The sequence below is a fragment of the Diabrotica virgifera genome, chromosome 10 (genome assembly GCF_917563875.1).
Source record: "Diabrotica virgifera virgifera chromosome 10, PGI_DIABVI_V3a".
Lineage (NCBI taxonomy): Eukaryota > Metazoa > Arthropoda > Insecta > Coleoptera > Chrysomelidae > Diabrotica > Diabrotica virgifera.
In genome coordinates this window covers 135,059,815-135,078,815 of record NC_065452.1, presented here as the reverse complement: position 1 = coordinate 135,078,815, position 19,001 = coordinate 135,059,815, and the positions used below count along the sequence as shown (strand labels likewise).

General features: G+C 34.4%; 1 protein-coding gene across 1 annotated transcript in view; it reads right to left on the bottom strand.

Moving 5' to 3' along the window:
* Positions 1–19,001, bottom strand: part of LOC114339289 (calcium/calmodulin-dependent protein kinase type 1) — a 216,401-nt gene that overhangs the window by 20,194 nt on the left and 177,206 nt on the right. The window contains exons 6-8 of the mRNA XM_050663381.1: positions 15,720–15,860; positions 3,593–3,719; positions 3,450–3,537 (exon numbers count right to left, since the gene is read on the bottom strand). Coding sequence (XP_050519338.1) covers positions 3,450–3,537; positions 3,593–3,719; positions 15,720–15,860 — 356 coding nt within the window. The remainder of the gene's footprint in view (positions 1–3,449; positions 3,538–3,592; positions 3,720–15,719; positions 15,861–19,001) is intronic.

Genomic DNA, 19,001 nt, shown 5'->3' with positions numbered 1-19,001 from the left:
TGGACCCAGTAACCATTAGAATCAGATTCTCAACTACAGTAAAGAGTCTGTATGCATATATGTGCACCAATTGCCAGCAGTTTTAAGTTACGTTACAGATAACAGATACGCAGTTTCAATTGAAGACTCGAATTGAATCAAAACACAACAGTCTGTTTCTTGTACCTTCATCTTCTTCCTAATTATCATTTACGTCTAGTTTCTCTTGTTGCTCTGTATTTAAGAGATTTATTTAAACCTTCCTTGTTTCTCTGGATGTCTCAATTTCTTGGCAGAAATTGTTTACAAATGTAAAGACGGAAATAGTTTTGTACACACTTATGAATACAGGTAAGTAGGGAGAAGTGTACTTTTGAAGTGTGTAAATTAAATACTTCCTAGCTGAGCGCTTTCGGCTTATAAAGCCATCTTCAGAGCTATGGTCAAAAGGTTCAAAATACCACTATGAAGAGAGATGGATCCCATGTATGATATAAAAATACTTCTATTTTGTTAAATAGTTGGTTTTTAATTCCTGGGTTTGTGGTCTGTTATAAATAAAACACTTGATTTTGCTTAGACGTTTCGGCTGTTTGCCATTTTCAATAAGCACTTTTAATTATTAAACATTATGTACACTGTTAACAAACATATTTTATATACATACAATACACGTAATATTTTAAAAATTAAAAAAAATGCACATCGTGTTTCTCTAAGATGTTATGAGAGAATGCCAGGCATGGGCATTGGGCATATGGTAAAAGACTTGCGGCTAGAGAACACTAATACTTTGCTGGCGAGCTTCTGGTTTGGCGGGCAATTTGAAAAGCATATATTATACACTTAAAACATATCATTAAGTTTAACATAGTAATAAATGAAAGACCTCACTTCGCTTGGTCGATTATCTATATAAATGAAATTCAAAATATATTTATTAATCTAATTATATAGTATTAGCAATATTTTAAATAAAAAAACATCGTTATGTATACGATACCTATGCTATAGGTTATAGTTATTGGGGACTTAGCAATTTTACACGAGTATTTTCAATTTCTCTAACAGAAGGTTTGTTTAAACAATAATTTTCCCTTTTATGTTTTCTCTTATTAACTAAAAACAATCACTTTCGTTTAAGAACATTTTTATTATGTGGAATATTTCTATTTTCCTTTGGACTGTTCTTTAATGTGGTAATGATATAACTTTTATATGGTTATTTTACTATAATTTATAACTTTCCTAGGGTTAATTATTTTATAGAGAAATTCAAAATACCTACTGGATTTAGTTAACATATTAAGGAAACTGAAGATGGTGATAATGCATGATGCCAAGTTAGACAAAGAAAAATTACATTTAAAAAACTGGCTTGATATGTGCTCACATTGATCTAATTTCCTCAATGACAGAATTAAATGAAACAAAACGTTTAACCGTTCATTGAAGCTGTGCTAAATGCAGAAGGAAGCCCATCAATAATAGTACTAGAGGAAAATAGAAATATTCCGCGCAATAAAAATATTACTAAACAAAGGAAGTTAGGTTAAGAAAAAACTCAAAATTGGCGTTTGAACAAACCTTCTATTAAAGAAATTCAAAACAATGCTGTAAAATTGCTACATTCCCATTGTGATATAACTAATACATATTATTGATGTTTTTTATTTAAAATATTGCTAATGCTTTACAATTAGGTATTAGGTAGAGTTTGTTCAACAGTAAATGGTTGAATTCAATTAGTGCGGCCGTAAATATTATTAAATTTATCTGACCTGGCCCATTGTTAAGACCCACCCGGAGCGATAAGCCACCGAGGTAGACAGAGTTGGTCTTTTGCAATTAACACTGACTAGACGGTACTCCCATAATAAGGCCTGAAATAAATTTTACCTGAAACCGGGCCTTTTTATACTATTATCGGTTAATCCAGGATGTTTATAGTGGTAACTAATTGAACTCAACCATTTACTGTAAAACATACCATACAGCATATTTTGAATTTCATTTATATAAATAATCGAACAAGCGAATGAGACCTTTTATTTACTGTCTTAAATATTATATTTATTTTAAATATGCTTTTCAAATATTGCCTGCCAAATCCTGACTAGACTGTCAATTGTCTTGAAGCTCGCCAGCTAAAGTATTATGTTTTCTCTAACCGCGAGTTGGTAAAAGCACTTCACAACGATTTTGGATGGTGGTCGTAAAACCAAATCGATAATATGCAGGAGATCAAGTTACATAATATACGAAAGAAATAAATCTGACTAATGTTTAACTTTCACTAATGTTTCTATTTTTTTATGCAGTTTTTTAATTGATGGAAAAACTTGGCAAAAAACCTTGTCTGATTGTTGAAAAATGCTCAACCCAGTTATTGTTTTATGGTCGGAAAAGTTAAAAACATCTATTACAAGCACAAAGGACTTTCACACGAAAACTTACATTACATAAAACGAATATTTGATCATGGTAAGGTCAAGAAACCTTACCATCTGAAGTCTACGGTGCATCTAAGTACGGTGCTGCATGCTGACACCGTAGACTTCAGATGGTAAGGTTTCTTGACCTTACCATGATCAAATATTCGTTTTATATAATGTAATTTGTCGTGTGAAAGTCCTTTGTGCTTGTAATAGATGTTTTTAACTTTTCCGACCATAAAACAATAACTGGGTTGAGCATTTTTCAACAATCAGACAAGGTTTTTTCCCAATTTTTTCCATCAATTAAAAAACTGCATAAAAAAATAGAAGTATTTTTATATCATACATGGGATCCATCTCTCTTCATAGTGGTATTTTGAACCTTTTGACCATAGCTCTGAAGATGGCTTTATAAGCCGAAAGCGCTCAGCTAGGAAGTATTTAATTTACACACTTCAAAAGTACACTTCTCCCTATTTACCTGTAGAAATTGTTTACCTCTTTGCTTTTGTAGGCTTCTTCTATGTTTTCAATTGCTTTTGTAGCTGCTCTTTTTCTCCTTTCTGCAAATTCTTTGAACATATTATCTTCTTATAGCCACATAGTTTTCTTTTATATTTCATAATTGTATCTGATTCGCCACCTGTTCTCTCTTTTGTATGTCTTATGGCGCGTCCGCATTGGTAAATTTTTCGTGCGTATTGAACTCATGTTTCGTCGCAAGAATTTGCGTCGCAAATTTTTACCAGTGAGATAACCGATAAACGATAACCGATGGAGCTTGTGCGTTGTGTGCGTCGAAAATTCTTGCGTCCGATTTATGCGACGAACACGTCAACACTAGCACCATTTACTTCAAGCACGCAAATATTTGCGACGACCAGCTTGTTCGACGCAAATTTTTACCAATGCGGACGCGCCATTAGTTTTCGCCTCAGTACTTTTTTTTCAAAGATGTCCATGTACACTACAGTACTTTTTGCATCAATAAGATCATTAAAACTGCAAATAGGTAACTGCTCAAAGACTTACCTTCCAACGAGATTTTGCAAAATTCTTTTTAAGTTGTTCTGATACAGTGCCGTGAATGTTTTTATTACTAGCAGCGTTACCGGAAATCCTGAAAGGAATTTCAAATAAAAATATAAATTTTTAAGAGTGATATTTTAACATACCATGGATGCCCTAGCGCCTGACGACAAGTATATCTTTTTTCAACATTGACGCACATTAAATTCCTTATAAAATCTTTCGCAGAATCACTTATTTCGTCCCAATATGGAGAATCGAATTCGAATTCACCTGTAAATTATATGCGTTAAGTTGCTTTATTTGTAATCATTTTTCGCTACCAATTCCGTCGCAAAATCATTATAGTAGAGGATCCGATATAATAAGGTCGATCTACACCGATCTGTTAAATGGATAAAAATTATTGGATATATAATTTATGTAGTATGTTAACAATTACAAAAACGGGCATAGGTAAATTGAGTCCTGAATTAAGAAGGGTCAAAATATTTAGATGGTCGAATTGAGTCCCGGGCATCGTAATCCTTCTAATTACCTTTTAATAGCTTTCTAATTTGTAAGTACTTTCTAATTTGTACTTAAGCATGTTTAGAAATATTGTTATTACCTGGAATAACAATAGAGGAATGAAATGATTTTATTGGTTATGCATTTATGGTAATCAAATATACAAAAGCAATATCCTACAAAATATTTAGTATGGTATCTGTATACGATACGGTGTTAAGTTGATTGCCAAAATGAGTTCAGTGAAAATTGTTCTTAGTGAAAAAGGAAAACAATTGATTGTGTTAAATGGCTTCAAATATCGTTTTCACAAATCTTTAAAGAATAACGACAACCGTTGGATGTGCTGTTAGCAGACGAGAGAAAAATGTAAAGCATTTTTAAAAACCCAAGGTGACAACGTAGTGACAGAAATTCGGGATGAACACAACCATAGCGAATTAAACGAAGATGCACTTAACCGTCAAATGTTAAGTAACTCCTTAAAACGAAAGGCCGTAGAAGACATCGGTGAAAGACCTATGAAAATTTTGCAAAAGGAATTAGGAAATGGAGATATTAGTACCTTGACTACCAAAGACGAGGCATTGGTTCGAAAAAATATGTATAACGCCCGACGATCTCTTCTGCCTAAATTACCAAAAAGTATGGAGGAAACTCATGATATATTAAAAACATTTCCAGTGAAAACCAACAAAAACGAGGATTTTTAGCAGATTTGGACACCATTTATATAGATGGAACTTTTGAATATTGCCCAAAGTTTTTTAAGCAAATGTTCTCCATCTATGGTCTAAAAGAAGATCATTATATACCTTTGGTTTTCTTCTTATTGCCAAATAAACAAAAACATACATATACACTGGCACTTAAATACCTAACAGAACAAGTTGAGAAATGCAATAAAAAACTCGCTTTAAGAACGGTATTTGCAGATTTTGAAGAAGCAATTCAGCAAAGTGTTACTGAAGTTTGGACTAATGTTTCATTGAAGGGCTGCCGATTCCATTTAGGACAATCTTGGTAAGTAGTCATATTTGAATCCTTTTTTGAATGATGATGATGTGTATGTGTGCTTTTTGTTTTTGTTTTTTTTTTGTACTGATTTCCCATATGCCACGCTGTTGTAATTTTCCTGGTCCTGATAAGTAGTCATATTTGACATATTTGAATCTTTTTTTTGATGATGATGATGTGTATGTAAACTTTTTGTTTTTTGGTGTTTTTTACTGATTTCCCATATGCCACGTTGTTGTAATTTTCCTGGTTCTGATAAGTAGTCATATTTAACATACGAGTATTTGAATTGTATTTTTGATGATGATGATGTGTATATATGCTTTTTGTTTCCGGTGTTTTTTACTTATTTTCCATATGTCATACTGTTGTAATTCTAATGATGTTTTTTTCTTTTTTCAGGTGGCGCAAAATTCAAGCACTAGGTTTAATATACTTATACAAAGACAAAGAGAGTGATGTAGGAAAATATTTAACATACTGCTTTGGAATGCCATTTCTCAACCCAGAAGATGTAGGAGATTGTTTTGTTGAAGCTTTATCATCAATACAGCCACAAAATCATAGAACAGTAGAATTTGCGGACTATCTGGTCGATAATTATGTCTCAGAATCGGCTAAGTTTCCGCCAGAAACATGGGCGGAGATGTCAAGCAGTTTACAACGGACGACGAACGCATGTGAGAGTTTTCATTCCAGGTTTAACTCGTCATTTTATTTTGCTCATCCTCATATTTTCAATTTTTAACAGTTTTAATAGACTTTCAAAGTGAAACGTATGTTAATATTAGAAGTGTACAAAAAAAAGTAAAAAAAAAAAATTATTCTGCACAAACCCTTGCATCAAAAAAATTTGTAGATGAACAAATTTTAAAATTAAATAATAGATTAATATCAAAATTTGATTACCTCAAAAGTGTAGGTGAAAAATTTAGAATAGTTAAATAAATGAATTAGCATGTAATTCTAGCTTATATTGCTTTTTGTAAATACTGTAGGTATACATTTTTGTAATAAAATTATACGCTCTAAAATAAATTATTGTTTTTAAATTCCTAGAAATCATTACGTACACCGACTAAGCCCCAGGTAGACACGGGACTCAATTTACCCATCTTCGGGACTCAACTCGGCTATTAGAAATACGGATTATAAATTCTGGGACTCAACTAGGTTACTCCGACAAAAACAAGGGTTGCCCGATCTAATCTTGTTCTAACTATAATTAATTAATAATTAAAAAATGACGTTTTTTTATATATTAAAAAAAATTTCGACCCGGCAGATATTATTTCAGATTTTTTGGATCATTCTAAAAAAAAGTCTTTTGTAATTTTTCTCTAATGTTGATCGTTTTCGAGTTATAAACAATTTAAAACTGAAAAAAGAACGAAAGATGGCAATTTTCAAATATTAAAAACACAAGTAAAAAATATCATCTTTGTAATCATCAAGTATGTACATAAATTCAAGTTCTAACCTTTTTCTATCAGGTCTCGATAAGAATTTTAGCCATTTTTATTATAAAACATATTTTTTAATTGTTACTGAGAAAGGTTTCTTATGGGGAGACGGGCATTAACAACTAAAAAACAATGTGTCATAATGAAATAAGACTTATCAAGAACTGATAGTATAAGGTTTGAACTTGAATTTTGGTACTTCGTAATTTCAAAAATGATATTTTATATCTATGTTTTTGAGCCTTGAAAATCGTCATCTTTCGTTTTTTTCTGGTTTTAAATTGTTTATAACTAGAAAACGATCAACTCTAGAGAAAAATTACAAAAGACCTTTTTTGTTTAGAATGATTCTAAACAATCTGAAAAAATATCTGGCCGGGTCGATTTTTTTTTAAATTTATAAAAAAAATTTTTTAATTATTAATTAATTATAGTTAGAACAAGATTAGATCGGGCAACACTTATTTTACACCAGGGAAATAAGGCAAAAATATACCATGTTCGGAACACTTGAGCAGCCAGGTTGCAAATGGGTTTTTTGGGTACTATATACCTAATACATCATAAATACAAAAATGTCCGTCACAGTTTGGACGAGAAATTTAGTTATTAACAAATAAGGGTCAAAAATGGAAGTTTTTTCGTTTAAATCGCTACAGGTAAAAATAGGGTAATTAAATATCTTATTTATAATATTCTTTATTAATATTAATATTTTTGGAGGGGCATAAGGAGTTTCGGGAAAGAAGAAGAGATTTATAGTATTTTTCTTTTAGTAGATGACCCAAGGTTTAAAATAGCGCTTTTTGAATTTTGGTCCGATCATTTGTTGCTTCGGATATTGCAAAATAAAACTAAAATTTCTAAAATAAAAAATTTGCTATAACTTTTGCGAGAATGAATTTAAGACTTTCATATTGCACGAAAAGTTGAGTCAAACAATGCACAAAAAATTTCAAGACGATTAGTCAATTAGTTTAAATTTTATTCAATTTGTTTATCGCAAAAAACTTTTTTTTGCAATATTATTGTTCAGAAAATAATAATGATATAGCAATTCTGTGTAAACAACGTGAAAGTAGAATAGTCATATTTTCAACGCATTTAAAAAAATCATTAAAAAGTCATTTTTATCACTCAGAAAACATTTTACTAAAATAGAGTCATTTTTGGCTTATAAACAATTTGAATAACTTTGTTAATATTGACTATAGGCTAAATTACAATGGGATTTAAAAAACTGGTATTTTTATACGAATTTTCAAAGGAAAACTTTTCGCCTAGGTTAATTACGGTCAGAGTTAGCCACTTTTTTTATTTAATTGACGGCTACTTTGTTTATAACAATTAAGCAAATTAACTAGAGCTATTTTGAAGTTGAAGATATATAGTTTATGTGTAAAAGTTTGAGTAAACTTTGAACCTCAACAGAGTGGTTAATAAAGTTTTAAAAATGGCGTTTGAACGGAATTAATTCGTGGTCGGTGGAGGGGAATTATAAAAATCCGTGCACTGAAAAAATGAAACTGATTCTGCAAACATATGCTGCGATTAATATCGCCGGAGCTTGTTGATGGATTTTCATCATAATTTTTTTAATTTGTGTGTACTCGTAGTCTTATAGAGTACGTTATGTACACACATCCCCACCTAACATTACAAAATGTTAGGGGGAACTCCCCTTTTCACTCAGGGATATGAAAATAGATTACGACCGATTCTAAGACCTACCGAATATACATATATAATTTCATAAAAATCGGTCAAGCGGTCTCGGAGGAGTATGGAAAGTAACACTATGACAGGAGAATTTTATAGATGTAAATATATAGATGGCTGTTAACAAATAGGGGTTGGTGATAAAAGAGTGAAAATTAAGGGTTGTATGTATTTTTTAATTCTATATCATATAAAATTAAAGTAGATAATTTTGTCTAAAAAAATGTCAGGGGAGCAACCCCCCTTATAACTTATGGGTATAAAAAATAGATTAAAACCTCTTCTCCGTCCTATAGGATATAAGTGTAAAATTTCATAAAAATCGGCCAAGCCGTTTCGGAGTAGTATGGTAACTAACACTGTTACAGGAGAATTTGATGTATATAGAAGTAGAAGAATGTAGAATGTAGAAAATGGGGCGGCCAATAGAGCCTGATACACTGCGACCTTAGTAGATCTATTGTGTTTCCCCTTTCTTTTAAAGCACTTCATCTAGCTTAGTCCTCTTAATGAGACTTAACAGCCTTGATAGTGGCCTTTTCATGTAGCCTGGTGCTTCCGGTTTTTCCTCACCGAGTTCTAGAAACCGCACTCGTGCGAGACCTTCGCAATGACACAGAACGTGTAGAGCGGTTTCCTCTTCTTCCAGACAGAACCGACAGGTGTCCTCTTCTGTCAGGCCTATGAGACTCAAGTGTCTATTGAGTCTACAGTGTCCAGTCAGCAGACCCACTATCATTCTGACAGTGCTTCGACTGCGCGAAAGTAAGTCTGTTGTAAATTTAGCCGAATGTCCTTTGATGAACTGTTTGGCCTGCCTCTGTCCTGGGGAGTTGTTCCACCATTCAAGAGACCTCTGTTGCGCCCATTTTTGTATAGCTGCTCTTTTTATCGTATTTGCGATTCCAAAGACGGGTTCCGGACCAACCAGTGGCGTAGATGCGCCTTCTCGGGCCAATTCATCGGCCTTCTCGTTGCCACGATAACCCTTATGTCCCGGCACCCAGGCAAGTGTCAATCTGTTTCGACTTCCCACCTGAGAGAGGACACTCAAACAGTTCCATACCAGCCATGAATCGACCTGTACCGAACTGAGAGCCTTCAGAGCCGCTTGACTATCCGAATAGATAACGATGGAGTCGTTATCTAGATTCCGACTGATTAGTTCCATAGCGCACCTTTGTATAGCAGCTACTTCGGCTTGAAATACGGTCGCATATGTCCCTAGACATACCCGGACTTCCGTCCTTGGTTTTAAGCCATATATTCCAGCCCCTGTACCTATATCGGTTTTGGAGCCGTCCGTATACCATATTGAGTTTGCCGTTATCGGCGGACCAGCTTCCCAGTCCTCTCTTTTTGGTATTGTGACTTGAAAATTTTTGTTAAAGCTATACCTCGTAACCATTCGGTCTACAGGCATTCCTAGAACGGGGTCTGCCTTTATGTCCTGGTATAGCCTTAAGCTATATAGAAGCCTATATAGAAGTAAGTACGAATTAAATAATAAAGGTGACTAAATTTGAGCCTAATTATATATATAATATAGCTCAACAGGCCTTAAAGGCCCATGGCTTGGAATTTCTCCACGGTTTTTCTCCATTTTCTCCTGTCCATAGCCGCAGTTCTCCAATTTGATATCCCGATTGTTTGCAGGTCTTCCTTACATGCTTCTAGCCACTTTTTCCTGGGTCGTCTTCTTCTCCTCTTTCCTTCCCCTCTCAGCAGCGAGTCCTTTGCCCACCTTCCGTCAGCCATTCTCGCAAGATGACCTAACCAACTTAGTCTCTTTGTTCTGACCATCTGGCTTATTTCTGGTTTCCGGTACAGCTCTCTGATCTCTGCATTTGTTCGTCTCCTCCAAATGTCTTCATCGTTTTTTACTCCCCCGAATATCTTCCTTAGGACACTCCGCTCCCAGATGTTCAGCATATTTTCTTGGTTTTTGTTCATGACCCATGTTTCGATCCCGTAAAGAACTGTGGGCTGGATCACTGTTCGATAAAGTCTTAATTTTGCCTCTCTGGAGATGTTTTTGGCTCTTAGTAGTTTGTGTAGGGCTCCGACTGTCTTTCTTCCTCTCGAGATTCTTTTTTCGATTTCCTGGCTTTCTTCCCCTTTACTTGTTAGCGTTACTCCTAGATACTCAAACTCCGTCACCTTTTTGAAGCAATACTCTTTATTCTCATTGTTTGTGGTAGTTTTCAGTTGTGTGTCTTCATTTGAGGTCTGTCCCATTTCCATATACTTTGTTTTTTGCTCATTAATTCTCAGTCCATACTGCTTAGCCTTTACTTCAAAGAGTTTGAAAATCCTCAGCAGTTCCCTTTCCGTTCTTGCCATTAGCACTATATCGTCCGCAAAGGCCAGAACCTGGTTTCTGTTGTCAAAGATCATACCTTTCCTTCGTATTCCACTCTCTCTCAATATTGCCTCCAACAAGAAATTGAAAAGTACTGTGGATAGCGGATCTCCCTGCTTTAATCCCCTTTTAACTTCAAATTTTCCTGATAGGCTTCCTTCTATCCTTACTCTGTTGTCGGTCTTCACTAAGGTCATTTTTACGAGTCTGATCATCTTTTCCGGAATTCCAAATACTCTTAGGGCCTGGTACAAACGCCTTCTTATCACAGAATCGTAAGCTAGTTTGAAATATATAAAGAGGAGGTTTAACTTTAACTGTTGCTCGTATGTACTGCTTTGAATCATTTTCAATACGAATATTTGATCAATGGTGGATCTGCTCTTTTTGAATCCTCCCTGGTATTCACCCACCTGCTCGTTTAAGTGCCTTTCCAGTCTGCTTCTTACGACTCTGGCGAGTACCTTATATGTTACGTCTAGGAGAGTGATACCCCTATAGTTTTCACACACTGCTCTATCTCCCTTCTTATGAATGGGACATACTATGGCCTCTCTCCATACTTCCGGCATTTGCTCTCGCTCCCAGATTTTCGTCAACAGGCTACATATTCGCGTTATCAGTGCTTCTTCCCCTTGAGCCTAATTAACCTAGGCAAAAAGTTTTTCTCTAAAAATTCGTGTAAAAATACCAGCTTTTTAAATCCTAAAGTAGATTTACTCTATAGTCAATATTAACAAAGCTATTCAAATTGTTTATAAGCGAAAAATGACTATTTTACTAAACTTTTTTTGGAGTGATAAAAACGACTTTTTAATGATTTTTTTTCAACACGTTGAAAATATAACTATTCATTGAATAAAATTTAAACTAATTGACGAATCGTCTTAAACATTTTTGTACGTTATATGGAATGTTTGACTCAACTTTTCTTGCAATATGAAAGTTTTAAGGCCATTTTCGCAAAAGTTATAGCACATTTTTTATTTTTGAAATTTTAATCTTATATTGCAATTTCCGAAGCAAAAAATAATCGGATCAAAATTCAAAAAGTGCCATTTTAAACCTTGGCTGATCTACTAAAATACGATTACCTTAAATAATATATATAATTACCCTATTTTTACCTGTAGCTATTTAAACGAAAAAACTGCCATTTTTGACCCTTATTTGTTAATAACTAAGTTTCTCGTCCGAACTGTGACGGGTATTTTTGTATTTAGAATGTATTAGGTATATAGTATTCAAAAAAACCTTATTTCCCTGGAGTATTTTTTGTAATTGTTAACATGCTAAATTACATATCCAATAATTTTTATCCATTAAACATATCGGTGCAGATCGACCTTATATCGTATCTTAGACTATTATTATTTTCTAAAAACTAAAAAGGGGGTAGTTCCCTGGATTGGCTGTATACCTTATAGTTAAACAAACTGGAACATGAAGTAAAAACCACTTCTATGTAAAAGGTATATTTACTAAAAATTTTTAGAATCCCAATGGATTCAATAAAATGAGTTCATCAGAACGTTTTCAAACCTATCGGTCCATCATCAGTGATTTGAATACTTGCAAAATAGCCCCAGAACCAAACAATGGTTGTGATTATAAATAAATCTACATTATGTTGAAATAAATTTAAAATGGCTAAACGCCGATGTTAAAGGATTAAACCTCTGGGAACATGGTGAAACTCTACCCGAGGACCCAATCAACCATCTTCGGTCAACGATGACTACTAAGTCTTAGTAGTCATCGTTGACCGAAGATGGTTGATTGGGTCCTCGGGTAGAGTTTCACCATGTTCCCAGAGGTTTAATCCTTTAACATCGGCGTTTAGCCATTTTAAATTTATTTCAACATAATGTAGATTTATTTATAATCACAACCATTGTTTGGTTCTGGGGCTATTTTGCAAGTATTCAAATCACTGATGATGGACCGATAGGTTTGAAAACGTTCTGATGAACTCATTTTATTGAATCCATTGGGATTCTAAAAATTTTTAGTAAATATACCTTTTACATAGAAGTGGTTTTTACTTCATGTTCCAGTTTGTTTATTATTATTTTAGTTAAATGTCTCAAATCAGACCAAATAGAAAAGACAGTATTTGTTCTATAGAGCGTTTCACATTAAAAACGGAGCGTGGCGTAGATAGGCCTATGTATTTCTTAAGGACGATAGAAGCGCGCCGATGCCATGCCGCATGATTAGAATGAATCGTATTCGCTCCGAGCGTTAACAAAGTGCCAAAGCAAAATGGACCGACCTGCTCGTGGTGGCGGTTTTTTGAAAGTTTGTAAGGACGCTTTGGGTATGTTTAAATGGGACATTTAAAAAAAATGCCGTGTCACGCTAGTGATATTATGTATTAATTTAAACAGAAAATAAAAACGCACTTAATCTGATATAAATTCTTCACTTTCTAATATTGATTATCACTTTGATTATGTATACATAACCTCACTATCGCAGTTTATGTCAATAAATCTTTATTAACGAAAAAGAAAATATTTTTGTTGCACTATAAATTAATAACTAATGAATTCTAAAAATTGTATTCGGTTATTATCACTACAAAATAAAATATTCAATTTTATCAAAATAACCCCATAACCCTCAAACCACACGGACCACGCTGCAGCGCTACGCTGTGGATCCACAAAAGTAGTTTACCGTGGGTTCTTATGCGAGCGTCTGTGGCTGGCTACACTCGCTCGTGTGGGGTGCGCCGGCCACTCTACATAAGAGCCCACGGTAAATCTTCGTCAGCCACTCTGTGGATCCACAGAGTAGCGCTGCAGCGTGGTCCGTGTGGTTTGGCTCTAAGAGTCAATGTTAAAACGTCCTTACAAAATATGGCAGCGTGTCACGTGACTGCAAATAGAGGGGAGACGCTCGGAGCAAACATCGGCAGTCTAGTAGCGACACGTTCCTGAGAGTTTTGGCAACACTAATCTGCGTAAGCCAAACGTTCCGTCCCAAGGTATGGCACGTAATGTTCCAAAATCGGTCGCTTTCGCGCATGACGTAGTAAAGATCCTTCTTCAAGCAATATTTGAATAGGAAAGACATTTTAATTTTAAATTTTTAATATAATTTGGCTAATTTAATTATAGTGATTATAAAGAAATGATAAAGTTGTGTTATAATATTTAATAATAAAAAATATTTTGTTGCTAATTTAATTTTGTTGATTTTCGGGTAGTTATTTTAGCGTGGTTTTGAAACTGATATTTTAGAAACTTTTATATTTTGTTAACACAGATATCCATTATAAAGCATTTTTTAATTATTATTTGTTTATTATACATACAGGTTGATCAAGTGGTACTCCAGAGTTCGATATTTCAGTTGTTTAAAGATACAAAAAAAGTAATATCCACATAAAAATGGGTCGCTACAAATTTTAAAATTATTTTCAAATATACAGGGTATCCCACTTCTTAATTTGTTGATGTTCACTTTGTAATTTAGGTACTCAAAATCTGTAGCTACACTTGAGTCCAGACTTGAGTACAAACACCAAACACAAAAACAAACAAATACACGAAAGCAAATAAAACTATATAGACACTAACGAGTAAATGTTCTTAAATTAGTCTATACAAACTATAACACATACAGGGTATTTCATTAATAATTGTCCATATAGTAACTGGAGAAACCTTAGCACAAAATACGAAGATTTAAACTAAAACACTTAAATAAAATGTGGTTCCTTACTGATTTACAGGGTGTTTTATCTAAAAATTATTTTTGCTCAGCATTTTAAAACTATTCGACGTATCCTTTTCGTACTTGGCAAGAAGTATAGGTACTGTACAAACTACTAAATTATGTTACAACAAACGCTTCTGGTTATTACCAGCGGCGTACGACGGGGGAAAGTGAATGGTTGACCCTTTCCAAATTCTACGCTACTGGCGGAATTGCTATTTTAGTTCAATTTTTGGATTCTCCAATACTTTCTATGAAAATAATATACTCTTCATTTGTAACGATAAAGTCATTAGTTTTCGAGATATTTGAAGTTAAAAATGAAACCACACAGTTATTTTGATTAATGTATTGTTTCGCTTCATTTTTAATTTCAAATATTTCGAAAACTAATAATTTTATCGTTAAGAATGAAGAGTATATTATTTCCATAAAAAGTTTTGGAAAATCAAAAAATTACAATACAATAGCAATTTCGTCAGTTGCGTAGAATTTGGGAAGGGTCAACCAGCCACTATCCCCTGTCGTACGCCTCTGGTAGTAGCTAGAAACGTTTATTTATCTTAATTTAGTAGGGTGTACAGTAGCAACACTTTCTGCCAAGTATGATAAGGATAAGCCAATAGTTTTAAAGTACTGGGTACAGATAATTTTTAAATTTTAATCATATGAATCATATCATAAATTAATCAAAATAACTGTGCCGTTTCATATTTAACTTCAAATATCTCGAAAATTAATGACTTTATCGTTACTAATGAAGAGTATATTATTTACGTAGAAAGTATTGGAGAATCTAAAAATGCCACTATCTAAAATAGTAATTCCTCCAGTGGCGTAGAATTTAAGAAGGGTCAACCATTCACTATCCCCTGTCGTACGCCTCTGGCAGTAGCTAGAAACGTTTGTTTATCATAATTTAGTAGGGTGTATAGTAGTCGCATTTTCTGCCAAGTATGAAAAGGATACGTCAAACAGGTTTAAAATGCCGAGCAAAAATAGTTTTTAAATTTTTAGATAAAACACCCTGTAACTCAGTAAGGAACCACATTTTATTTAAGTGTTTTAGGTTAAATCTTCGTATTTTGTGTTAAGGTTTCTCCAGTTACTATATGGACAATTATTAATGAAACACTCTGTACATACCATCCAAAAAACTAAAAAGAATCGCTAAAAACGATATAATTATAAGAATTTTGCAAAATAATCCACATAATAGTAACTACCATTATAAATAATGGCTCACAGGGATCTTTGCTACGTCACACACTTGACCTCAGCTGTCAAATGTCATGCGCAAAATTGTACCATGAAACTTTATTGTACCATGGTTCCGTCCTTAACGTGAAATGAAGTATAGTATTTAGTTTCTCTATGCTAATCGATGCTAACTGCAGACGGATTTAGTATGAAACATCGTACATATATATTTTCAACATTGCAATGACAAAATATTGAAGGTATTTAAGATCTTACCTTTAAGAATTTGGGCAAACAGGTTAGCATCGTTTTCATCATAGAACGGAGGATATCCGCATAATAAAATATAGGATATTACGCCTATGCTCCAGACATCCACTGCTTTACCGTATGGTTTCTGAGCAAGTACTTCTGGAGCTAAATATACCAAACATAACACATATTAGAAACACTGAATAATATTTCGTTAATGTTTTATTTAAACATACACGTCAAATGATGGCATTGTTATCAATGGTGTTAATGATGATACTTTTGTCACACTGTGTATTTCACTTGAACAGGAAATATTGAAGATTCTGATGAGAAGTTACTCTGACCTTAAAAGAAGTTATGATGTGAAAGTATGTGTGCAGGTAACCACTAAATCTGTAATTTGGAAGATCTTCGTTTTAAAGAAGTAGGTTCAACTAAACCTTTCTTAAACGATTCAACGGAAACCGCACATTATGATAGAAAAACTTTTGACATATACAAAACATTTTGCGGAACATTTTTTGAGTTAATTCGAAAAACTGTATTGAACATGCATCTATTCGTAATATTCTGAAAAGAACAGGTTTTATGCTTATAATCAAGCTGAAGCAAGAATAGATTTGGTTTCGGCAGAATGATAAAAATTTAAACGAAGTGGTAGAGTCATTCGTAAAATAAGGTTCTGGGAGAAATCTGGCATCACTGCCGTACACATCAACTCTCCCTCTCTCTTACCCCACCACTTTCGCCTCGGTGCATTGCTCAGTGTCGGCCTAACAGCCTTCGAAGATGGAGGTCACAGTCGCTGTTACACCAATGTGAAATTCATGCTGTGATACGTTTTTTAAATGTATCCCGAATAAAGTACGTGCCTCCTAGTATATAGGATACGGGCAACAATACATTGGCTTATTTATAGGGCAGTCCTTACAGTAGGGATCCTGGCCTATACAGAAAAATGCAGGCGGGTGTGGGGTAATACAGCACTTTGGTTGCATTGGTGGTGTATTGGCTAAACGTGCAGGGCAGGGTATGGTGCTGATAGAAAAGGCATTCAGGCATCAAATATCCAAACAAAATCTTTTCAGGCCATAATAATGAAAAGACCTTCTCCAATGATATAAAAAGTTATACTAAAATGAGGGCATCTCCTGAGGTAAAATATGCCGGAAGTAAAATGAGCCTCCGTTCGGATTTCCGGGTGAGGACTATCTCATGGGGAACACCATTGCAGATTAGAAAAATCAGGATAGGGTCGTGGAATCTCGCTAGTCTTACAGGTAACAGTTTGGAGTTAGTGGATGCGCTCAAACGAAGGAGAGTTCAAATTGCTTGCATTCAAGAAACTAGGTGGAAACGTCAAAGGGCGAAAGAACTAGGTGAAGGTTACAAATTGTGGTATGCAGGGAGTAGTAACACTAGAAATGGTGTTGGTATAATTGTTGATAGTGAAATGAAAGATAACGTAGTGGAAGTTGTAAGAACGAGTGATAGAATGATGTCAGTGAAATTTGTAATTGATAAAGAGGTATTGAATGTTGTGTGTGTGTGTCTGCTCCTCAAAAAGGTCTGGGTGATAATGAAAGAAGAGCTTTCTATGACCAATTAGGAGACGTCCTGAGTGATATTCCGTCAGAGGAGAAAGTTATAATAGGAGGTGATTTCAATGCACATGTGGGCCAAGCCAAGGCAGGATACGAAGCAATACATGGGGGATTAGGCTTTGGAACTAGAAATGAAGCTGTAGATGACATGCTTGAATTAGCAACAGCATTAAATATGGCGATTGTTAACACATTCTTTAAAAAGAGAGAAACTCAACTTATTACCTACAAAAGTGGATAACATCAATCCCAAATAGACTACTTCATGATAAGGAAAGAAGATATACGTGAATGCAAGGACTGCAAGGTAATAGTTAGTGAGACAGTAAGCCAACAACATAAGCTGCTTGTTCTGGACATCGAAGTAAAAAGCGAAACTAAACAAAAATATCGGAGAGGACCACAAAAAATCAAGTGGTGGATGCTAAAAGATGAGAAAGAAGGTCTATTCAGGAGAAGAATAGTAGAAAAAATATGTTGGAACATGAAAGGAAGCCTTAATACAATTTGGAGAAAAATGACCAGAAGTATTAGAGAGACTGCTATTGAAATACTTGGGAAAACGTCAGGAAAAAAGTCTGAGGATAAAGAGACTTGGTGGTGGTCAAACTAAGTACAAGGAAAAATAAAAGAGAAGGGAAAATTATATAAAAAGTGGCAAGAAACCAGATCCGACACAGATTTTCAAAACTATATGGTGGCGAAAAAGGAAGCGAAAGTAGCAGGAGCAAAAGCCAAAGCAGAAGCGTATTCAAACCTATACGATCAACTTGATACCAGGGAAGGCGAAACGAAGATATATAAAATAGTAAAACAGAGAGCAAAGAAAGCAAAAGATTTTAATCAGATTAGATGTATCCGAGATGAAAATAATAAAATACTAGTTCACGAAAGGGATGTCAAAAAGAGATGGAGAAAGTACTTTGACAGCTTATTAAATGAAGAATTTGACAGACAGCCTGTAGAGTCAACGGAGACAGTAACAGCAATGGTCACCAAAATAACAAACGAGGAAGTGGCTCAAGCGCTTCAAAAAATAAACAAAGGAAAAGCGGCAGGACCACAGATGATATTCCTGGGGAAGTATGGAGAACATTAGGAGAGACAGAAACAAGGTGGCTAGCAGGTTTATTTAATAGAATTATGGAAGTTGGACAAATGCCAGACGAATGGAGAAGCAGTATATACTAGTACCTGTTTACAAAAACAAGGGAGATATACAACAATGTACAAACTACAGGGCTATAAAACTGCTTAGCCACACCATGAAAATATCGGAAAGAGTAATTGATAGACGGATACGTGAAGAGACCGAAATATCCGAGAAACAATTTGGCTTTATGAAGGGCAGATCAACAACAGATGCAATTTTCATTATAAGACAATTGATGGAAAAATACAGGAGTAAAGAAACAAACGCTCATATGGTAATCATTGATCTTGAGAAAGCATATGATAGAGTTCCTGCAGAGATTCTGTGGTGGGCACTCAATAAGAAAGGAGTCCGTGGTGAATATGTAAAGATTAACAAAATAACTACATTTTTTGACGGTTGTTCGCAAATAACTCAAAAAATAAGTATTTTGTCGAAAAAACGTTCTTAGCAAAAATATGGCCTGTAAAAAAGTAAAAAAAATGGTGTACGCGTTAAGCCTCTGGATCTCGTAAAACCAGAGTTATAGCCAATGAAAAATAGATT